We start from the raw sequence: 24343 nt of genomic DNA on the forward strand, positions 1-24343 counted from the left end.
ATCTCTTTCTTAAAACAAACTTAAGAGTAATGTACGGCCATGCAATAGAAATAGATTTATTGAGAAGCGCACTGGGCTACTTGTGCAGCACCAGACAGAGGATGGGGCTGAGAAGCAGACAAAACACGTTAAAAATCTCACAGGACGCACAAAAATACTGTTTGTGCTCAAAATAGTTGGAAAAAACATTCTCCTGTGCCTGCTGTCTGACCTTTGACCTGCAGTGACTCTGGTTAGTCACAGGTTGGCCGTGACCTCATCTGGTCCACCAGCAAAAGGGATGTGATCCCTGTCCCACCCGAGTGTAAAGACTAACGACCGCAGCTCAGCATCAAGCCATAGTGGAATTCTGGAATGTCCCAACTGGTGTTGCCACGACGAAGACTCCAGCCAGAGACCACAGTTGTTGTCTGTTCTATCAGGAACAAAAGATCTGATGGTTTGTTGATCCAGAATCTGGTTAACGGTAGGTGGTAAGGTAAATGGACTGAGAGGTGTTGGAGGTCAGTCTTCATCCATTCTTCCGTACCGTCTTCCATTCTTTCTCACTCATTCGCTCCATGTCATCATCAGCTCAGATGTCCAGTAGAATTTTGATTTCTTCCCCATTCCAGTTGCACACGGCCTGTCAGGCTGCTCTATACTTCCTGCTTACAGTACCCATGATCCTTAGTGTGCTCCCTTTGACTGGTACTGCAGGGTTCACTTTTTTGGTGCTTACCTGATTCTGTAAGATCTGAGCTCTTGAAAAACTAGTTTGTAACTAGTTAGTGAATCCAAAGGTCAAAATCTGCTCAGGAAATAAACCCTGAGGAACCTGAGCGTCCTGCTGTGAGGCTTGTTTCATGTGTGTGTCCTCACTGAAGGAGATAAAAGGGTTTGCTGCACTACCATTTCCCTTATGACCTTTTCTCTGATTAGCAGTGATGAACGAGGGGAGGAGTAGCTGACTCAGGTCATAAACGACGCGCGGCCGCAGCATTAGTTCAAAAGTGATTTAATCTTTTTGTGACACAAACAGTGTATAAGGCTCAGAACCGTCACACGCTTTAATCAAAATATACACGTTTCATCAGATATAAAACCAATAATTACCTCTCAGACACTTTGACTGTGGTATAAAACATTTATGTACAGTTCTACCCCTCCCACCAACCAAAGCTACATCCACCTGCTCACAGAGGAACAGGAAGTGACCGCACAACTTCCTGCCCCACATCAGTGCACCATTCAAGTCACCTGGGGGAGGGGGGGTGGGGGCACTTTCTAAAACCTGGAGATTAATTAATAGATTGTAGTCTAGACAGCTGAAGGATGCTGGGTAATGTCACTATGGAAACCTGAATGGTCGTGGATGGATTTTGGGTTACAGACAGTGGCGTCTACTCCCCACCAAGCCCCCCGCCCCAGCAGTGTTCGGAAAATGAAAATGAAGAGATGCTGTTAAGTTTGGAGTTTGAGGGTTTGATGCAGCCTGGATGTAAAACTATTTCGGCGTCACGTGATACCAGCCGGCAAACCAAACATCCTTCTTGTGAAGCATTCAGTCAGATGCAGGCGCCTGAATGAGTCTCTACTTTCCCAGGTGACTTGAACACAGCAGGAGCGTAAACTCACAGCAGCTTGTTGGATCCGTTCACGGCTGGAATGTGACATGATGAGCCATAAGACACAGATAAACCAAACCAGCATCTTATTTTCAGTAACTTTTGTTTCAGAATAAAAAGGAATTCATGCCTGATGTGTGACAGCGCTGAAGGCACGACACCAAGATCTGCTGAGCGGGACCTCGAATCCAGTGAAGCGCTCAGACTAATTTAAATAAACATTCCCACAGGAAAACCAAAACCATTTTAGTCCTTAAAACCAGAAACCTGAGGCAGGCGGGTTTGTTTGCATCTAAAAGGCCGTTTTTGGTCTCAGCTGTAGTGGATCACAGACGTATAAATAAACCGTTCAGAGAGGCGACGTGACAGAGCGACAGACGAGATGACTTAATCAACCCCAAAATCCACATTCTTCTGCAGAGCCTCTACAGAGTGCGAGAAGGCAGCGGAGCGGTGAGAGCGACGCAGAGCCCCAACAGAGCGAACAAACCCCACAGAAAAAAACAATCAGGAATGATTAAAATATTGCTAACATATTGGATTTGAATAGAAAGTGATTGCATACATGAAACATAAGAAACCAAAAAGGAGGCGAGAAAGAATTTCATCTAAGAATCTAAAAAGACTAAAACCCCACAAACGTGCTAAAGGACAGAATCAGTTCACGTTTCACACTACAGTGACCAGCAGGACACATACACACACACACACAACAGCACAACATCTGGACACACCTGGATCACAGCACAGCACCTGTAAACTGCTCTGTGCCAATCAAGTCCAGGTCACGGTGAGTCCAGGAATAAGGCACAGGGATCATGTAAGGGGCCGGGCCTGGGCCTTCAACGGGTAAAAGGACCTGACTGGAACCAGGTCCAGGTTAAAAGGGGAGTGGCCTGAGAATCAAAGCTACGGCTGGGCTCCCAGGCAAACATCTCAAACATCTGCAGGAAAGCAAAGTATCAGTGGGAATCAGTCAGACTAGGAATATCACAGCAAGAATTAGAGTGAATAAAGTCAGAAATCTGAACTCTGACGACAAATCCAGACTTCCTGAGCCTGTGAGATCAAGGTCACCATGAGGTCACGCTTCACTGTAAACACCTTTAGTATCAAATATCTGCCCATAGACTAAGAATTCTGACTTTATAACTTGAATTCTAAAGCTCAAAAAGTGCCGACAGTTTGTTCCACTGAGACTAAACTTCTCCTGCAGCAACTAAAACAATAATTTAATGTGACAGCAGCTTCACGCTGGATCTGTGGAGATACGCTGGAATGTTGGGAGTGTAGTGGACACCATGGAGTCCAGAGAACAGCTCCTGTCCTCAGAGGAACGTGGAGGACTCGCACGGACAGTCCGGAGGCTCAGATGGAGGACTTGGAGAAGGAGACCCTCAGGTGGTGGTTCTCTCCCAAGTCATGGTTGTGGAACTCGATGAGGGACTCGATTGCCTCCTCCACTGAGCCCATCTGGATCAGAGCCATCTTATGGTCCTTCCTGAAGGACAAACCAGCAGGACATTTACAGACTCCACACCAGACAGTAAGGAGGACATAACGTGTTGGCAGGAGGAGCTTGAGGACAAGGGATGAATTCAGGAAAAATCAAGAATCAAGTGTCTCTGGACATGAAGAAGGGCTTTGAGACATGAATCCAAGTCTCAGGACAAAGAGAAACACTTCAGGAGAAGGACAGAGGGTTCAGGACAAAGAGAGACACTTCAGAAGAAGGACAGAGGGTTTAGGACTAAGGGACTTACTGGAAGAACTTGAAGGCTTTGACCAGGGCTCCTGAGCTGGCAAACAGCATTTTGAGGTCGTCCTCCACCACAGCCGGACTACAAGCAAAGACGGACTGTGTTAGAGACACATAGAGTCCAGACTGATTGTACTGGTTTGGGGTTCTGATACTTACGGGATGTTGGACAGGTGCAGGGTGGCAGAGGGGGGGAAGATGTTGGAGTAATTTTTGGAGCCGGGCTTCTTGAAGCGGTGCAGGGGGGAGTTGCTGTAGTCTTTGGTCAGTCCCTGGTCCTCGTGGCCTTCGCGGGGAAGCTGGACGCTGGTGTGTTTGGACAGTGTGATGCGCAGCGGCTTCCCGTGCAGCCGCTGGCCGTTGAGGTGGCTCATGGCTGGAGACAGAGAGACAGAGGTGTTAGAGTGGACGGTGGCAGGAGCAGGCGCTCCTCCATAGGGCCGCTGGTCCCTGGGGCCTCACCTAGCTGAGCCTGGGTGCTGTCAGACATCTGTACCAGAGCGTTCTCCTTCTTGTTGAACAGAATCTTCACTCTCATCACGTCCCCATAAACACCTGAACACACAGCCAGAGAAACACAAGCAGCTCTCATTTGATCATCCGTGTGCACAGACAGAAGGTAAGACACATTCTACATCATCACCTGCTGGCTCATAAACACTAAAGCTCCAGCCACTGACCCTTCATCTTCGTTTAAGGATGATTTAGCCTACAAATGTGTAACTTAGATGCTATTGTTGTGATGTGCAGGAGGAACAGCAGGGGGCGCTGCTGTCGGGAGGGAATTTAAGACTTCCTGAATGGTTATACACAGGAAATGCAAGTCGGGAAATTAAGGGTATGGGTCAGAGGAAATTAAAACGGCAGATTACGCCGTGTAGGTAGGAGCTATGAATTATGGGAGCATTGACTAAAAACCAAGACCAGCTGATTGAGCACTGAGGACATGCAAACTGAAGGAAACCCGCATGCAAACTCACAGCTCAGAACCTGAAGACTAGCACAATAACTGCAGCACCTCAAAGGTCTGACGATCACAGCTGAAGGTTTGAATCTGTGCCTCTGGGGCGATTGGTCCTCTGCTCTTGGACATTTGTGCGGCGTCGCAGTGAGGCACTTCTTTAGTTTAAAGTGTTTCTAGTAGAGTGAGTGCAGCTGCTGGATGACTGCATTACTAATCCTGCGACCGCCCGAGACACACACACTCTCTCTCTTTCTACAGAGCGTGGTGGTGCTCTGTGAAGCTGCTCTCTGAGTCCGTCCTGTCAGTCAAATCAACAATTTCAACTGTTGCGATTTTTACTATTTTACTCCCCAATATTTCTCAGTTTTGACGCCACATTCAAATTGCACAAACTCTTGTGGTTCATTTTTGCCACTGGTTGATGGAATGCTGCTGTCTGCTGCGAGATATTGAGACCTGCACTTACGTCTTGCAATTAGCCGCATATTTGAAAGGTCAAATCTAATTCCATCTTTAGAGGAGACAAGCTTATAAACACACCTGAAGCCACTGAGGAAACGCTGCAGATATTGTGCTGTGAATACATTAAAATCAGCACGCAAAATCAGACAAAAGCAACAGAAACTCATCATCGTACAACCACATGAGCAAGAGGAAAACAATCAGATCAATCAGGTCTTACTGATAATTACAAATAAGATGCTAGTGACAACATACCGAAGAGAATAAAGAGGCAGTGGGGCGTAACTCTCTTTATAAGACAGCAGAGAAGGCAGCGAGGGACAGGACAGGTAAAGGTGGGAGGTGCAGGACAGGTGGAGGGTCCGAGGCGTTTCCATGGCAAACAAAAAAAAAGACAGGTGAGGGGTCAATCAGAAGGTTAATTACCTTTGGAGGAGGTGGGATCAGATGGCAATAAGGTGTGTATGTGTGTGTGTGTGTGTGTGTTGTAGTATGGATATGCACAGGGGGAAGGGGGGCACTCAGTAGGGACTCAACAATAACAACAACAACAACAGGGTTAAATCAGTCAAAGCATTAAAACAGGTCAGGCAGTTGTAGGGACAAAAAGGTGAAGACATGGTGAGGTGGTTTGCTGTGGGCCAATCAGGGAGCTCAACACACATCACATGATTTAATGTCATCGTATTGTTTAGGGTGTCAGATAAGATCAGGGACGTGAGCCTTCATCTGACCTTTACAGTATAAAACAGCAGCAGACACTTGTGACAGTAAGTGAAAAGGAAAATCAGGCTGCAATTGATCAACCAGAATGTCTGATTTTCCTCGCCGAGAAACCACCTAGTTCGTGTTCAAATTAAGAATTCAAATTCACAATCGAATGTAAGCGTGTGCTACACTGCTGGTGTGTGTGTGCGCGTGTGAGTGTGCGAGAGAGTGAGTGAGTGAGTGAAGCACTAACCTCAGGGTTCAGGTTGCTGACCAACAGGACACAGTGTCCCGCAGGGATGGGGGGGAATCCCAGCCTGGTGGCTGCGGGCAAGGTGAGGGAGGCCAGGGACCCGGGCAGAGCCGGGACTGTCAGGCCTGGGTAGGGGGAGGACACTGAGAAAGGCGACACAGTGAATAAAGCTCAGGACCACAAAGCACGACAGACACTCACACAGGTGCTGATGTCATCCACAAGTGAGTTTGGAATTCATGGATTTATGGAGCACTTGTGCCAAGAGATGGATTTGCTCAGTAGTTTGGGCTATACAGCGCTATCTGGTGGAATGGTGAGAATATCTTTCCACTAACAAAATGATTTGAAACGACATATACATATACAGTTGTGGTCAAAAGTTTACATACACTTGAAAACTAAAGACTGCCATGACATGCATGTTCTTTACAAGTGTATTTAATAATTTAATATTGACCACAACTGTATCATAATATTCATAATATTTAGTTCGTACCAAAAAATGTTGAATCTCTACAGACTCCCACAGGGTCAGTAAATGAGTTCCTGCAGATTAGTGATCATCGCTCATGCTTATAGTTGTTTGTCCACCTGGTCCCTCAAAGTCCTATCTAGGGACATGAGGTGCAGGGACAAGGACTCCTTTGGTTTAACTGAGGAGGACATTTCACTGACCTGCAGACTGGATGGTGAATGTTGGGGGGAAACCGGCAGTAGCGTACGGTGAACCTGAGATGATTCCTGGAGCTGGAACCAGAGAAAGACGGTTACCGGTTCAATTCCCAGCGAGACAAAACAGACACTTATAATGCCAGGGTGAGTTCTGGGTCTTACTGAAGGCCGCGGCCATGGCGGGATGATCCATGGTGGGCTGACCTTCTCCGGTGGGCAGGTCGGGCCGGGTGAAGTCTCGGCTCTTGTCGTTGTTGAATTTGACGTTGAGGCTGTTGAGTTTGGAGAAGCTGATCCTCAGGGTGCAGCAGCCGTTGTAGATGTTCTGTCCATCCAGATACTGAGACAGCACATTATTTGGTTCACAATCATTAAGCTCACTCCTGGACTGAGGCATGCCTGCATTAACTGCGCACTGAGCTCAGAATCTTTCAGGCGAACCTGGATTTTCACTGAAGGGCATTTTTAGTCCCAACTCTGCAACAAAATTGTACATTGTTCAAAAATAATGGAGTCGTGGTGAAATGAGTCAATCAGTAAATCTCAGTTTGAACCTTTACGGCTTCATACCAACAGCTGCTTCCCCACTGTGACACCATCTAAGGCGGGGTGGGGGGAACCTTTTTCCTATCGCGGGCCATTTTGAGTTTGCCATCAGCCGTCAGGGGTCATACTGAATTATTGAACGCAAAACTTTTGTTGGGGCGTGGGGGGGAGTGTTAAGGTGTTAGCGAGGAGCAGAGGGAGACACTCACCAGTTTAGCGTTGTGGGCGTTGAGTGGGTCAGGGTACTGCAGCAGAGCCTGGAACATCTCGTTCTTGGTGAAGATGATGATCTTCAGCACAGTACCGTACTTTGAGAAGATCTGAGACAAAAACCAGTCAAGTTCAGGAGATCAGACTTTGTATTCATGAAAAGCGATATGTGCAGAGTAGAGATTTTCCTCCAATCATCTAGAAAATGTCCAAACCCACTGTAGCCTACAAGACATCTTCACCCACATTTTAGAGGTGACCAAAAAATTACTTCCTGCTGAAGATTAAGTCCTAAAATGATCCAGATAACCAGGACATTGGACAGGACATTGTCATATTTTCATGTTTCAGGATGATTTCAATATTTATTAGTGATCCTAGTAGTATTGAGAAGGTTGTACCTGGTACAAGACGTCCAGATTGACCGGGTACAGCATGTTCTCCACAACCAACCTCAGCACTGGGCTGGGAGCCACGACGCCGCCATGAGACGACGCATTGACGGCCTGGAGAGCTGCCTGGGCCCTCTGAGGGAGACAAGGTCACATGTGTCATCATGTACAGTGATGGTCTATGCGACTGAGGAGCATGTCTCGCAGATCTTTGTTACCAGGCCTGTTAGATTGTTAATGGACGTGAGCAGGTTAGACAGTGAGGCTTACCGCTTGGTTGGGGGAGTTGTCCGTCTTCAGCTCCTTGTGGTTAGAGAACTGGATGAAGACGGGGTGGTTCCTGATGTGGGGCGTCATTGTGGAGTAGTAGCCCACCATGGTCTGAGCAGCATCCTCGGAATTCATCTCTATGAAGGCCTGAGAGGGCACGGCCACAACACAACATAGGTGCTGTGGTTATGGGCTTGTTGCAATAGTAAAAGCGAGGCTGGCCTGGTCAGGGTCTGGTGTTACCTGGTTCTTGGCTTTGAGCATCAGCAGGTTGGTGACGGCTCCAAAGGGCAGGGCGAGGGTGATGACCTCAGTCTCAGTGATGTCGTTGGGCAGCTTGCGGACGTGGATGACCCTGGACGGCCCCCCGGGGCCTCTTATGTCGCCTTTAAACTTCTTGCTGTCGTTGCCATTAGCTGCATAGACACAGACAAAACAATAATGGAGTTCAGGACGAATAAATGATGAAAAAAAAAAACACCTTAGTTTTCCTGAAGAAAATCTACATGTCTACACATCTAAAATGTTCTAAAATCCGCCACGTGTCACTAAAACATGTTAAGAGTGACCCTCGGTTTTATGCTTAACACTGAGAACAATCCCGACTACAGTTGCCATGGATACTGGGGGTTGACCATCAAACATACTGACAGCATGGCTGTTTTCCCTCATGCAACAGCATACTGACCTGTGGTGCTCATGATATACGGGCCGTTGGGGACGCAGGACAAAAGCTCGTCAGATCCTCGCTGAGGAAATAAAACATGACAATAACCATCAGCTTCAGCTCCACTGAGGGACAACAGTCATGATGATGCTGTCCTCTGTGGCTTTACATACAACATGTACACATTTACAGCCCATTTGGAATATGTCAAAGTATTCCAACAAGGAAAAAAAACAATATTCTTGCAAAAAGAATGATTGTTTAGTCAGGCAGAGCAAACCAGCCAGCAGAGGAAAAACAGGACAATTCACAGGAAGTGAGCCTGTTCATATGGCAACAGGAAGTCTGGTAGAAACAGTGTCTAGATGCTGGACAAACCTCCCAGGCTCCCTGAATTACCCAGCATCCACCTAGGGCTCACACTCTGATCATGCAGCCGTGTCTGCTCTTGCTGTTAGTTCTTGGTGTGGACATTTGTCATCAGCACATCTAATGTCGGCATACGTCTATGAGTAAAAGCCTCAACTTACAAAAATTACAAAAACACTGGACAGTATTTCAGACGTTGGTGTACTTTAATCTGACGGCCACTAGGTGTCATTGAAGAGACTACATAATTTGTAATCTCTTATTGACCAAAAACTATTTCTGTTCTTTATGCAAAACAAAAAGCTTCACTTCCATGTTGTCACACTGCGCTGTCGTGCAGCATGAGCACAAAAACATGCACGTTAGTTTCACGTTAGACAGTGGTGGGGGGAGGGTGTCATCATCTCCGCTAACATGGAACAAGAACACAGACTGAAGTGGAGTCCCTGCAGCTTTGTGTTTAGGGACCCTCGAGAAAGTGGCGTCCTGGTCACAGGTCACCTCAACATGTTAAGCATAGAAATATAAATGTTTGAAATAATTGGCACAGAAGCTTTTCCCTGTGACAAGGAGCCCACCAACATACTAGGGGAACATAATCAGTACAAATGTTGCAATAGTTGCATTGACATGTTTTGTGCCTCACTGAGGTTGACAGAAGAACACGGTTAGTGTGTAGACACATGAAACATCACAGTCAGGCCCTGCCTGATGAAAAGCAGGTGCAGACAGAGCAGCCAGCAGCTCCTCCTCCCACATAGGGATTTCAGACAGCACCAGGGTGCAGCAGCAGCAGCAGCAGACTCACATGTACCAGACAAAACTTCCCCAGGAGATCAGTGGCACTGTCTCAGACGCTCTGAACACCTTATGCATTGAAGCAGCTGTTTAGTGTGTAATGTGTGATTTGACTCAGCAGCTGGTTCCAACCACAGGAGGGCACAGTCACTCGCTTCAACACTCTGAGCTAAAAGGGAAATACTCAAGGACCAAATTGCACCTTTAAGTGAGAATACTTCACTTTTCTTGTTTTAGAAACAATTACAATTATCCAGAGCATTATTGTGCTACAAGTCACTGCACTGAATCTTAGTTTTCAGATTTTTCACTCAGTGTGAGAATGATACAGGTGGTGGGGGCACGTTGAACTGATGTAGAGAAACAGAATAAAGCATGAAGGGAAACAGAAGCCTCACACCATGGAGAGCGCTTAAACAAACTGTTAACTTCATATGTAGTTAAAACAGTTCTAAGACATATTTACTGATTTACATTTAGGCTGGGCTGGTTCTATAGAGACAAAGGATTGGGCTGGTTTGTTTGGTGACGTCATGGTGCCTGTTAGCAGCCATCAGCCACCAGACAGCAACACTAACAATTATCACCTCAGCAAACTGTGTTAAGAGCTTTATATATTCTTACACACAGGATCTGTGGATCTGGATCTATTTATTTATTTATATCTGTTCCTCTACAAGCTGCTCCGAGATACACTATTGTGCTGTGGACTGATTGGGCCACAATTCCCTCCGTCATGTCCTTAATAGATAGTTTGGATGTCAGTGAACGCACCTGTGCTGTGTTAGATCCATGGTTATAGCCTTTGTAGGTTAATATCATTTTTACCTGTTGTTAAAGTTACTTATGTGGCTCTTTTGTTTGTTTTAATGCAATATCATATAGTTCCTTATTAAATGATTGACTGTGAGCCTGTTGACCCAATGTGACAGTGACACATGTGCAGCCCATGTGTGTGGAGCATACAGGGCCTTCCATCAGTGTTCCTATCACACGTGATCATGCTGCTGGGCCAAGATGAAGTGAAAATGCACATTTCAGTTACAGAACTTCATGATGTGGAAGACCAACTGGCTTGATAAGACAGGAAATAGCAAATGTGTTTTTAATATGTGCAAAGAAGTTTGGACGCTGGGGCTTAAATGTTGATAAAATGAAATGAGGTCAAACTCTGATGGAAACAAATGAGCCCAACATTAAAGCTCATGCACATGAAGCGTTAGCATGCAACATCCCAGCTGCTCACATTCTGCATGGTGGATCAGGTGACTTGGACCTCATGACAGAATCAGAACCGCAATATAAGACAGAACAAAGCAGCGTAAAGCCTGCAGGCAGCGTCACAAGGTGGAGCCAGACTCTCAAGAATAAAAAACTAAAACCTGACAGTGTTATTCTGACAACATGGAAATAATTGTTGTGGCCAATTGTTGTAAGACAAAGGTGCAACATTCACTCAGTGTGACTGGAATCATTAGCTGTTGGGAATGTGGCCTCATTCGCTTGTATTCAGACCCTGGATAGAGACGGAGACGTAACTCGTTAGTGTGAAGGAGAAGAAGCTTGAGAAAGGAGGTGAAGTGGGCGTACCTGGCAGACTGGTGGATTACAAGTTAAGTCAGACACAGACCCCACAATCTGACCAGTGGAAAGGGGGTTTCCACCACCTTCCGACTGTCTGTCAGGAATGTCGGATGGAGCATACTGCGGCCTTAACAGAAGACAACAAGTACAGCCAAGGAATTAATGTTCTCTGATCAATCAGATCCTGTATGTAGATGACATATGAGGCCTGGAACCACAGCAGAAGAACAGGCACAAGGGTTTTATTACGATCATTTGACAAACATTTTTATCATCATCAAGTATATGTATATGTGGATGCGTAAGTTGTTCTGAGCAGCGGAAGCTGAAGAGCAGCGTCTGGTTCTGAGCCGAGCAGCTGATCATCATGTGAGCGCTCGGATCCTCTTTCTGCTGCTCACATCAATAATGGAGCAGAAACCCGAGTCCAGCCTCTCCTGTGACCACTCCCTGCATCCATCCATCCTCTTTATCTCCATCTGCTCTGAGCCCTGTGAGCTGCCTGGCAGCTGCCCACCGGACGCGCCCCGCACTCGCCTGCCCCCCCCGCCGGCTGACAACAAAAGGCCAGCATCTCGGACAACCAACCGACTGGCTTCAGACGCACTGATGGACCGATGGGCATCTGAATCAGGATCTATTTGGTGCACAGATCTGATCACAGACAAAACAGCAAACATAGCAGGAAGTGGGCTGGAGAGGATTAGTGCGTTTGTTAGGTTTTGTGTTTTTATCTCAAGCTTCATTACAAAATTGTTTGCACAGTTGCTTGGAACAGTTAGGATGGTGTGCAAACTTGTTTTGATTGCTCCCAGTCAAAATGAATAAATGAGACCGAATAAAGCAGAATTACGAGCTTCAACACATCTAATTATATCTCCAAAAACGGGAACTAAGCAAGGTGTCACCTGTGTGACTCGACTTCATTCTAGTGACTCAAATGACATACACACACACTAAGTCACAGCAACCAGCTCAAACTCATCACTGCAATGTAGCAGCAGCTTGGCAACAACATCCAGCACAAACAGTAGGCAGGGACTTTATCAGGTTCCATTCATTTATCATTTTGCGTGTGTATTGCTGCAACGAACCCTCATCAACTCTTTCCCTCAAATGTCTTGATGTTCAAGGTCTATAAACAGTAAATTGAGAATTCCAGAGTTACCACACAATTGGAAGCACTTCCCTGATTTCAACAACAGCGTTCCTCTGAATTTTGAAAGACTGAAGATGTGGAAAAACCTGAACTGGCCCTTTAGCAGCAGCTCACCTGAAGCTGCTGGTTTCAGGTGTCGCCGCCTGGGGCCACAGCAGGAAACAAGAGCTCAGGAGAGGATGAGTTACCCTCCACCCAGCAGGCCCTGCAGCAGGATCTGCTCCTGCAGCCTTCATGTGGGTTCCTAATTCTGATGGTGGCGTTGATGCCCCAGTACACTTCAGACACCATCCCAGTAAGCACGTCCTGCAGCACCACGCAGTACAATCCCCCAGTCTGCTGTCTTTTCACCTGCTGACAGCGCCCCAAGATGCAAGTCCTGAGGTCAACCAGCTGCCTCTGCCTGAGATTTCGACTTAACCATTAATATGAGGGAAACAATGGGCTCACTTCTGCTTTCTGTCGACATGTCTAGTCAATAATAAAACTGCTCACTTCAACATTTCTGACAGTAGATTGCTGCATTCGTCTGTGCACTGTCTCAAAATGTTGTTTCTAACACAAAATTGCGATTACTTTAGGAGCTTCATTACTAAAATGAAGCTCCTGGACCTGCTCACCTGTGCAGGACATCTAAGCCAAAGAGCCTTGATGACGTGTTGGGACAATGGTTCACTGGTAGTTAGGACTTATTGACAGAGACCATGTCTATGTGGAATCTGCTGCTAATCAAAAACCGTGACACCGTCCGGAATGAGTCCATTACAACTCAGATGTAATACAAAAGAGACAACGCGGCAGCACAAACACCCCCCTGCTCACAATGTGTGTGTTAACTTATTACACTGCTATTAAAGAAGCACTTCCTGCTCAGGCTCCACAATTAAAGCCTTCCAGAAAAAGGATTCTACTGTACATGCTCAGCAGCTCCTGGGCCTTTAATGTGAAACAGATGAGAGGAAGTGATGAGAAACAACAAACCAACACGACAACGGAGAAATGATCAGAAATCAATCGAGTTTCAAACACAGTTAAGATTGGAAGCTGGCATTCTCAGGTGAACTAAGTACCGGTCATAGCCATCATCTAGGTCCATATGTGCTCATGAAAGCCCAGTAAGGAACCACATGAGAACAGATCCTCATGTTCTACCTTTTCTCCTCTTGATACACTCGTCTCTGCTGGAGGTGCGGAAAACGTCACAGCTGAAGAGCCACATTTCATTCACACAGCTGTATAAAAACCTGAAATTCTTGTTGAGTTTGGCAGTGAGAGTGCAAAGTCACTGTGTTCCCATGTCTGACCTGCAGCCAGAGACCATCTAAAAGTCAGACTCATGCAAGGAATTTGTCGGCAGCACATACACGAGTGGTCATGTAGTGGCACTCTGTGTATGTACCACTCAGGTCAGACAAGCGTTTGTTATAGGCGCAGGACGACAAAAGCTAGCGTGTTTCATTACGAAATTACAATATCAAACGTACCGTCAGAAAACTCCCACTTCTCATGTTGCTTTCCATAGCGTCTGACACCACAGCTACTTAAATACACAACTGTTATGTCATCCAACTAATAAAGTTCCCACAGTGATGTCGTCCACACAAACGGGGTCATAACATTGATGTCATCTGTCATCTACATTAGTAAATGTAGTTTACTCTTTAGCTACTGCAGGTTCTTCATCGTGCTAAGATAAGAGGAAGTAGTTACACTTATACAACCGCAAGAAGCCCAGTGCACCAATCCAAACACTGATATGCAGAGTGGAGATGTTGACATGTCAAAGGCTTGTAGAGCAGTGGCTCCTCCTTTCACCAGTTTGAAGGAAACGCTCAGCTAAACCCCTACGGGACTGAACACACTGTCAAGGTGAGTGAGGATCCTCCTACACCGAGTTCTGATGTGGAGCTGTGATGAGCATCTATAACATTTCATAGAGTAAACCATCAGAGACTCCACACATGTCCAAGTCACTTGCAGCCGAGTGGCAGTGGACTAAATTCAACACGCATCACTTGAGGTGGCGGTTAACTGGCACCTTCACGCCTCAATCACAAGATCTAACATACATGTGAACATACCGAAAGAGTCTCTGTTCACCACCAGATAAAGAAATGACAATACAGGTGAATATTGACTGATGGATGGATAGATTGATCTGCAACTTTATGCAAATTTATGAATATTTGAAGAAGTTTAGTGAAACAAACACGAGTGGAAGAGAGGAAATACGTGTCAAGTGGATGAAATGCACAGGATGTGTAGTTAATGAGTTAAACTGCAGCCTGGTCCATTAAGAATGTTATTAAGCCTTTAACACTAAGCTGATGATCCTCAGATGGGAGGAATGGAACTACCAGGAAAATCACTGACAAACACCACAGGAGAAAACCTGCCGACTGTTCCCACATGTCAGTTTGTACTTCCTGTGCCTCCAGTCATGTTCACAACAACAGCACACAAACCATCAAAGCCAGGCTGGCTGAAGAGGAAGAGGAAGAGGAAGAGGAAGAAGGAAAAGCAGAGGTGCCTACCTTAGTACCAACTGTAATATCGTGGTGGACACTGCTGTGAAGAGAAGACAGCCATGTTAGAAGCAGCAGGGCGGGAAAACTCAAAAAACTCAAACAGAAGAACTCAAGAACCAAAACAGGGTTAAAGAAACAATGATGATGATGATGATGATGATGATGATGCCTAGGGGAAGAAGGCCAAGCTAAGGGAATCCCAGCAGAAAGGAGGCAAGCTGACGAGAGCTGACAAGTGATTAGTGACACAAACAAACCCAGAAGACAAAAGACACACGCACACACACACACACACACACACAGACTGATGCACATCTATCTGAACATGCATCTTGGTCTCATCCCAGCTGCTCTGGCTACAGAGCAACACGACTCCTGAACATCCTCTACAGATCAACACTACACGTGAGCACCGTCCTCACTGACACCAACACATGGCTCAGTTCATATCTTCATTTCATTCCTCCAGATGTATGATTACCGTCTTTACGTGACATCTCAATGATTTGAACTGGGGTGGGGCTGAAGTCTTAACGTGAATGTAAATGTCCTTCTGGCCAGAGGGCTTCAAGTAACAGTGCATAGAGACAAATAGAGGACACAAGGAGCACAAACTTGCTCCTTCTCTTATATTGTGCACACACACACATATGTTGAAGATATTGTCTATGTAGCTGAGCCATTGGTCAAGGAGTCGTTAAAACGTGTAGGCAGATCTGAACCAGTTTAGTCCAGATCTACAAATTTAGACTCTAATATATGCATGGTCAGGGGTCACGTGTCTAGCTCCTCCGTACATTTGGCCAGTAAGTGCTGCTGATCCACCACAGTTATAGGATCGGTGGATATGAAAGGAGGGACGGGTGGAGCTCTGGTGTGGATCTGATGCAGGAAATGATGCTCTGCAGAAGAACATCCCCTTCCTGTCAGCAGAGCATGTGGCCCACCAACCCTCCATTTCCACCTGAGCACTAAATGGTCCCTATAGTGGTGCAGTTACTGGCAGGTGCCCAGCACGTACATTCAAACCTCTGCAAATGAGCCACAATGCAGCAGCCTCCAATGTGTCCACTCATGTGAAGTCCCTGGATCAGGTCTAAGCTCCCTCATGCTCACTCGCCAACAAGTGCAACTAGTGCTGCGACCACTTCTGACACTTCTGGCCAGACACCAAGGGACCACTCCTCTGTGGTCCCTTGGTGGTGGAATGAGTTACCAAACTGCGCTGCGTTTGGGTCCATAAAAAGACTCAAACTCCTTCACACATAATGACTGGTGGAACAACCGTCTAATTCAAGATAAAATAGATATTTCTGGCAAAAATCACCCAAACAAATCTGAAAACTCAAAGACTCCTAGAACCTAACAAAACCTGTTAAGTTCATGGAGGATTCCAGAAAACTCCTCAAGAACATCCTTAAGGACAGAAGACCTCAAAATCACAATTGTACATCTACTTGCAGACCAACCTAAACCATCTCAAGGAACCCTGAAGATTTCTTCATGGGAAGCCGAAACATTAATGGTACAGTTCATTAATGACTGTAAACATCGTAGAGACCCATGAAGACCCTTCACCACCCTGTAAACTTCAACTTCCTGAGTGACCAATAGAACACTCTCAGGAACATCTGAAACATCTTTGAAACCCCAAGAGTCCTTCATAACCTGCTTCAGTGTCAATCAGCCTCGTGCCTGTAGCACATTCACAGGCTCCTGTCTCCAGGGTACACACATTTTAACAGTGATAAAATTAGGTACTCAGATAGCAGTAGACAAAATAGTTTAATGTGGGAAAATCTATAATTTATATTAACTGTAATATTTTTTCCTACAGATAGAAAATGTCATATTCTGTATCTAATGATGACGATGCTGTTCTGTGCCAATAATTATTCACCAACATCTTGTGTAATCGGTCCTGATTTGTTTGGATTCTTTTGTTATTTTCAATAACTCAGACAATGGAGCATCGCCCTGTCTGCCTTCATACCTTCATTCAGAGCAACACTGAAGCTCAATGCTCTACCAATGGAGAAGCTCCAAATGACAATAAAGCTGATGTGGCTGCACAATGACATCTCGACAGCGAAGTGAAAACAAGTCCAAGTCCCATGGAAAACGACTCCCACAGAGCTGTCGAGGCAGAGGAGTGGACGTTGCTCTGAGCCAGATGTTAGCAGAGCCTGAGGCTACAAATGAGTCCCGACGAAGCACGAACACGCAGATCGGGAATGTGCCTCAACTCCCGAAGCCACCAGCCATTTCCTAACAGCTCCACAGCACGGCAGTAACCGTGGTGATGTACGTCCAAACCATGTCTGATCATCACACACACTCAATAAAAGCCTCCATTTCTCCTCCACTTAACGTGCCCAGGAGCACAGAAGACTGGCCTCCCTCTGCCTATATTTTATATATAAAAGTGTGTCGCTTATTCAATCCTGTAGCATGTAAAGCGTGTTTGAGAATTCCATTAAGTGCTTTATCAGGGTGATGTGTTATTATGAATGTTCCTCAAACATTCTACCTTTTCTCCTCTCATCTGTTCATCCCTGACCTCCGTCTCATTTGGCTTCACTGTGGGTGTGAAGATAAGAACTCTGCAGACACTAAACCATGAAAAGACAACAATGGGGTTCATCGAAAATCCTGTCGTGTTTTCTTTCTCTGGTGTGTTCTTGTCTTACATCCATTTCATTACACAAAATTGTGTCTTGCTTGGAGTTAAACCTTAATATTCTATGCAAGACTTATCTTAACTAAAATTCCAGCTTTAATAAGGCTGGTGACCAGGTGAACTATCATATAAATTTACTTCATTTGGCTACAACTTTATATCCAGTCCATTAAGTTACCCTCGTTTCAGACTTTAATGGAGATTGTGTGTTTGTGTTCGAGGCGTAACAACATACATATGTGTGTGTTATACACTTATGCAGTCTGATGATTGTATATAAATACACAGTCCTCATCGGTGTGAACGTTAATGCGAACAGCTTTGTGTTCAAGGGAAGAACAGGAATAGTCTGCTGTGCATCACAGAGCGTTCAACGACGAATTAACTCCCAACATTACAGCAGCCGCGACGCGTCCCGGCTGAGGAACCATTTAACACGGAAACTCGTCAATCCAGAACATCAGCAAAACAGTGCGCGGTGGGCGGTAGCGAACACAGGGAAACGATACTGAAAGTTACAGCTACGCTGCTTAATGCTGTTTGGCTACAGTTTAGTGTAGCTACTTCATTAAAACTCCTTAATATTAAAATGCCCCGAAGTCGTCCCCGTGTTTCTGTGGATAACAGCGCCGCGCTAGATGGACCTGTGGCCGCAGAATGTGGCCCAGAGCGCTGCGGCTAACCTGGCTAGCTCTATTTCGCTCCCTGCTAATATAGCAAACACAACTCTACAGCAGCTCACAGGCTCGGGCTCTTTAGAACACTCCGATTGCTCAGACAGTTATGTTACAGTTCTGTTACGGCTCTGAGGCCGTGTGTGGGACCTCAGATGGTCCGGTTTAATGTGGCAACAGCTGTAACTCCGTGATTGTTACTTACCCGTCCATTGCACAACACGGAACTACGGAGCAACAGGTTCCACCAGCCAGCAGGAGAGCCCACCACCGCTGTTATAAGCTGACAAAATGGCGGCTACATAGAGGAGCTCCGTGATTGGACCGCGGGCAAAACTTGTGGGCGTTGCTCGTTGATCTCGAGTGGTGATTGGTTGCTTGGTTAGGATGCCCAACAACAAAGGGCCCAGAGGCCAACGATCAAAGATTGTCTATGCGAAAGATCATCCACCCGGTCGTGAAAAACGGACGCGCGTTTGGACGAGTGAACGTGGGCGTGTCCACATGAGAGAAACATCTGGACACTCGATGTCAGCCACGCAGCGTTATTATACATTAGTAGCTGTAGTTTGCGTTGCGTAGTGCAGCATGAAAAGTGACGCTGAACACGCATGGACCAAATTCCATCTTGGCTGGATGGACCGATGTCTTGGCGATGATGCGTGTCCATGGACGGTCTCACAATGTGATTGTGTTCTACAGTTCATCCGCGATCTCGACTTCTCGACACTTACATGTTGTTTGGTATTTGCATTCAGCATTGTCCCAAGACAATCATTGCTCACTCCGACCAAGTTATTCCGTGAAGAGGCCTCGTTATCAATGTTGAACGATCAAATCCAAATGATCATTTTTATTGTGTGACAGCTCAGAATTGATAGGCGTCTGAAGGAGCTTTAAGTCCAAAAGGTTCTCAGGCAGGTGAAACAGGCGCAAGAGCAGCTGGTTGGCAGGAATCAAACCTGTGTGACCTTTCAGTTTCCTCTGTGTGTGTGTGTGTGTGTGTGTGTGTGTGTGTGTGTGTGTGTGTGTGTGTGTGTGTGTGTGTGTGAGTGTGTGTGTCCTGTCACGCTGATAAATAATTCCTCCATACGCTGCTTTTCAGGAAATTACTTTGTGCTCTGGAAGGTGATCCTGCTGCTCACACATGAATAATTCAAGATAAACTGAATGCCTCACACACGCACACGAACACACAATTAGTACTTTACTTTACTACTTTTACTACACAACTTTACTACACTACTTTAATGCGCTTTCACGACATATTACTGCTTAATAGTTGAAATGCCTCCTTATATTAAAGCGTTTGTGTCAATGTGACTGTGGTGAAGGACTCACTTGCACTCACCTGAGCACAGCGACGCCTGCTGGTATAACGTGAGCATCACACCAGGGACGGCAAAGCTTGTGTACATGTTGGAATATGAATGAGTCCAGAGAAACTGAGCTGCTACGTTTGACTTTTATGAAGAAAATACTAAATTTAACACATAACTACTGTCCATCATTGCATCAAACACCTGCTGTGATTCTGATGTGAACAATGATGTGATTTACTTTACTCTTACAATCTAAGTGATTTATTGGTCTTCAAATACTTTATTCTTGTATTTCATGGATCACACTGAGGTTTATCTGCTACTCGGACGAGTCGACCTCAGAGCACTGGAGTTAGCTTCATCTGTGATGCACTTGTGCAGGCAGAAGGTCAAACACGTTCCTGAGTGAGCCATGCCTCGTTTAACATTCAGTCACAATCAGTCACATCAGGGAGCAAAGTGCACAGAAAACATGGTTGTATCAAAGTTTTAATTTTTCTGCATCTTTCTGCAGATAACAGCAAAGTTATGAGCGACTTTAGAGACAAAACTTTGATTTTTTTTCAAACATTGAACTGATAAATTTGAGAAATACAAAACCAAACAAACATCAGAGGTCAGTACAGTGACTTCATGTGAGGCTCAGCTCAAATACTGGACCTGCAGAAGCGCGTGTCTGTGAGATGGGACGTGAGAACCTGAGAACACTTGGTTTAGTTTGTTTTTATTGAACCAAAGTTGAACTGAAATCTGCTTCATCTGAACTCAAACACTCATCAGACTCCAACTGAGCCACAAAAACATTGAATTAAGAAATACATATTCTTCTAACAACTTAGAAATGTAACTCAACGCTATAGGTCAAAGGTTATCCTTTCTGCCTCTTCTTGTCCCATAATCATCTCTGGCTGCGATGGAATCCTGCAGAAAGACAGAGAATGAGGTCAAGAGCGTCAGAGTCAGAGGGTCGGTGCTGTCAGTCAGAAGGTTGTTGGTTCACTGTGAGTGTGGAAACATCTCAGCTAGCCTGCTTCATGTGCATGTGGCTCATTATCACACTAACTCTATGTCAGTGTGATTGTTTATGGACCATCTGTTGCCATGGTGACCTCTATGTGCTTGACCTCTAACTATCTGAGCGAGTGCTTCCTGCTCTACACACCTGAACGAGGATGGACATCCTGTCTCATCAGTCCTTGGTGCTGGACATGGACACCTGCTGATTCTGAAGACACACACACACACACACACACACACACACACACACACACACACACACACACACACACACACACACACACACACACACACACACACACACACACACACACACACACACACACACACACACTGTAACTTCTTGTCTACAGTTACAGTTACACATCCATGCGTGAATGTGCATGAGGGTGTGAGTGAGTGTGTGTGAGTGCATGCATGTGTACTGGCGTGTTTCTGACCATGTAGCAGCCCGTGTGGAAGCCGCACATGTACCACAGCAGCAGCACATTGGACAGAGATGTGGTGTCTGTGTCCAGAGCACCGCCGGGCCCCTGTCCTCCAAAGAGAGAGGGGAAAGGAGGAAGAGGAGGAAGTGGAGGAGTGAGGAAGGTCATGGGAGCCTGAAAAGACAAAGAGTCACAACTCAAACAGTCAGGAAGGAGCAGGAAGCTCTCAGGTTAATATTCTTCTGTTATTTACAGGCTCACAGTCATGAACATGAGTTAAAGGTGTTTAATGTTATATGTTTCATTGATGTTCATATTGAGCCGTTTGTGACATCAAAGAAGTTTAAAATCATCTGAGTGGAAGAAAAGCTGTGTCGAGTCTGCTCTGCTGCTCTGCCAGGGACTCCACGTCTAGGCGACTCTGGCAGAGTGTTTCCTACCTTTATAGTGAAACTGTCTCACCTTAGAGTTTGGTGGAAGAGGAAACGGAGGGAAGGTGAAGGAGGTGGATGTCGTTGCTTTCGCTCGCTCTGTCTGCACTTTCCCCCTCTTCTCTTCTTCCTTCTTTGTCTTTCTCTGGTGACTCCACTTTTCTCTCACCTGCGTAAACAAACAATCAAAGAACCAATGTGAAATCCAGACTGGCACGCACGCACGCACACGTCCATCTGGGTCGCCATCATTTGGGCACGTCATGTCTACGACTCACCGTGGCTGCAGTGGCTGCGTTGGGTCCGTTGAGCTCCCAGGGGGACAGCAGGCCGCTCACATCCTGATCCTCTTCATTGTTGTAGTCATCGAATCGAACACGGCAGTACTGACCTCTGACCCACAGCACCACGGCCGGATACACGAGGCCGTCCTCTGAGAAGATGGCGCGACACGGTGCGCCAGGCTGCCACTGCTGACACACACACACACACACACAGATGGAACCTTACTGCAGCAGAACCACTGCAACCTCAACCAGCCAGTAACATAATGTTTATAAATATTCTAACTTTGCAGAATTGCCTTTTTTGGTAACTTTGGTATTTTTCTGTTCATTACCTTTGACTGTTGGTCGGACGGGTCAGCAGCAGTTGGACAGACATTGTCCGTCTTGGTCTCCTCTGTCAGCTGTCTGTCTTGCTGCTCAGGTGTCTCTCTGCTGTCTGTCTGCTCAGAGGAGGAACCGTCCTTCAGCTCCATCACCTACACAGACAGACGCCTTTCAGAGCTGGAAAAACTCCAAACTTTCATCTCGCCAGCAAATGAAAACACACAGTGGACAGAAACTTTGATTGGAGGAAAAAAAAGGACATTTTTAGTTTGAAGGTAAAAAAAGAAAGAAATGATTTGTTTTTAGCACTATTCAAGACATTTCTTCTACTTTTTTCATGACTCAAATCTACCGCCCATTTTATTTTGTTGTAACATTTTACTACAAAACACATCAAATATCGGCTCTGAGTGACTCGGTGACGCTAACGTGACGCTAGCATCACTTAGCCTCTTACCTCGTAGCGTGTTTACAAAGTCAATATAAACGTTAAACTAAAGACACTCACCGCTACTTCGCTCTTCTGGATCACAAGTTCTTTACTTTCAGCCATGAATGTTTAAGTTTGGTAAAGACGAATTAATGTCACACACAACTATTAACGTGGACACACCTGCGACAGGCTAGCGCTCAGAAACAATGAATATTCCGGCGGGAAACTTCAAAATAAAGGTAAAGATGAAAATCAAGTTAGAATATTTAGGGACTATTTAGCTGTATGTATTTGCACAAGCAGGCAGTTGCGTTAAGAAGAATGTGTAAAATAATAAACACATAAAATAAAATGATGTGGAAACTATAAAGAATGTAAGATAACCTTAAGTATGATGACCCACTTCATAAACATTTAGATTTTGTTTCTTCTCTTTGTGTTTGGTCATATAATGTGCCTGTTTCTTATTTTCCCTGAAGGAAACATGTTACTCTAACACTACACGTACAATAGTATCTCTTCACGTCCAATATGTTTCTTTTATTATTCCTCCACATGGATAGATGGAAATACTCTAGAGTTTACTTAGTACTTTACAAGGTTCAATTACTCTACTACAAGTATAATTTGTAGAGTTTTTTCTTTCCTTTACTCCACTACTTGATTACAGAGAGAGAGCGAGCTGCAGACTGATGATCCAGTGTGACCAGCAGGAGGCTGCTTGTGTGTGCTGCAGGAAGTGTGTGTTCACACTGCAGGAGGCACATCAGACACACCCCCACACAATTAAATTAAAGGTAGAATAGGGGGTGTGTATTCCCAAACCCCTCCATGCTGTTTGTCATGCACAGACACACACACACACTCACCCACACACACACACTGCAGAATCCCTTCACCTTACACCTTTAACTCTTTTCATATTAGGATTAAGGTGAAATACACATGATTGATTGTAGGGTTAACACTGTGAATGTTATTGGCTCAGATCTGCCCCTTTATTAATGTCTGATTAATGAAGCTCATCAAGACTTACTCAAATAATATAAAACTCATGCAAACTTCACATTCGAGCATTTATGTAATTAAATAATGTGTTTGTCGCTCTCAGAGTGGTTACATAATCCATTCTGATGATCAAATACAATGAAATGTATCTGTATCGCCCAAGTTCACATAAACAGGAAGTGGAGCAAGGAGAGAATCTGAGCAAGGAGGGAATGGGAGGAAGGAGGGCCAATGGAGGAGGCCCCTCTGTGCTCCTCTGGCTGCTCTGTTGGCATTGTGACGCCTGTTGATCGCCCTTCGCTAGCTCAGTGTGTGTCCATTGCACAGAAATTGTTCACATGACACATTGCATGACAGTGAGCAGCTTTAATGAAATCAACCAGTGAGCACAATCAACACTTTCACCTTTATTAAGGCGTTTAGTCATTATGGAAATTTCACTCATTAATGGATTGTGTGTCTTTGGTGCAGGATTAAGAGGTTTCTATTGGTTTATTAATGTAAAAGAACAAAAAGAAAAAGACCCTTAAACAGCTGAATGACCTATACTTTGAATGGGAAATGACATATAAAGATACAAATTTCTTGTCAATGTCATTCAGTTTATTCAATCAATGCTCACTCATCTTTCTTTAAAGAGTCTGAGGTGAAATGTGAAGCTTCAGCTCATTTTAATAGAAGATTTACATTTACAATTACAGATTTATTCCATGTAGATTTTTAGATTATTGTATTTATTGAAGTTTAGGAGGCAAACGTTATGCTGTCAGAACCGAGTCAAACCACCA

General features: G+C 45.3%; 2 protein-coding genes across 5 annotated transcripts; both read right to left on the reverse strand.

Moving 5' to 3' along the window:
- Nucleotides 1-980: 980 nt before the first annotated feature.
- On the reverse strand, nucleotides 981-18596 carry LOC142991408 (polypyrimidine tract-binding protein 1-like). 4 transcript variants are annotated; one of them, XM_076141529.1, is made up of 16 exons: nucleotides 18511-18568; nucleotides 14958-14991; nucleotides 11271-11391; nucleotides 8535-8595; nucleotides 8090-8262; nucleotides 7847-7993; nucleotides 7586-7711; nucleotides 7184-7294; nucleotides 6591-6768; nucleotides 6432-6503; nucleotides 5754-5896; nucleotides 5048-5081; nucleotides 3829-3921; nucleotides 3526-3742; nucleotides 3371-3448; nucleotides 981-3108 (listed from the first exon to the last, which is right to left on the reverse strand). In XM_076141529.1, the coding sequence occupies exons 4-16, from the start codon at nucleotides 8545-8547 to the stop codon at nucleotides 2976-2978; spliced, it is 1518 nt and encodes a 505-aa protein (XP_075997644.1). In that variant the 5' UTR covers nucleotides 8548-8595; nucleotides 11271-11391; nucleotides 14958-14991; nucleotides 18511-18568; the 3' UTR covers nucleotides 981-2975. The 4 variants fall into 4 exon arrangements, with proteins under 4 accessions (XP_075997644.1, XP_075997642.1, XP_075997643.1 ...); XM_076141527.1 differs by lacking the exon at nucleotides 14958-14991 and having other exon boundaries at nucleotides 18511-18596; XM_076141528.1 differs by lacking the exon at nucleotides 11271-11391 and having other exon boundaries at nucleotides 18511-18577.
- A 1567-nt stretch (nucleotides 18597-20163) lies between these two features.
- LOC142991454 (uncharacterized) lies at nucleotides 20164-22746 on the reverse strand. Its single transcript, XM_076141618.1, has 7 exons — nucleotides 22623-22746; nucleotides 22123-22266; nucleotides 21782-21976; nucleotides 21535-21672; nucleotides 21085-21246; nucleotides 20790-20852; nucleotides 20164-20548 (listed from the first exon to the last, which is right to left on the reverse strand). Exons 1-6 carry the CDS (start codon nucleotides 22665-22667, stop codon nucleotides 20817-20819), a joined length of 720 nt encoding a protein of 239 aa, XP_075997733.1. The 5' UTR covers nucleotides 22668-22746; the 3' UTR covers nucleotides 20164-20548; nucleotides 20790-20816.
- Between the last annotated feature and the right edge of the window lie 1597 nt (nucleotides 22747-24343).

Source organism: Genypterus blacodes, unplaced genomic scaffold, assembly GCF_046128005.1.
Source record: "Genypterus blacodes isolate CSIRO-AG114 ecotype Tasmania unplaced genomic scaffold, CSIRO-AGI_Gbla_v1 ptg000019l_1, whole genome shotgun sequence".
Taxonomy (NCBI): Eukaryota; Metazoa; Chordata; class Actinopteri; order Ophidiiformes; family Ophidiidae; genus Genypterus; species Genypterus blacodes.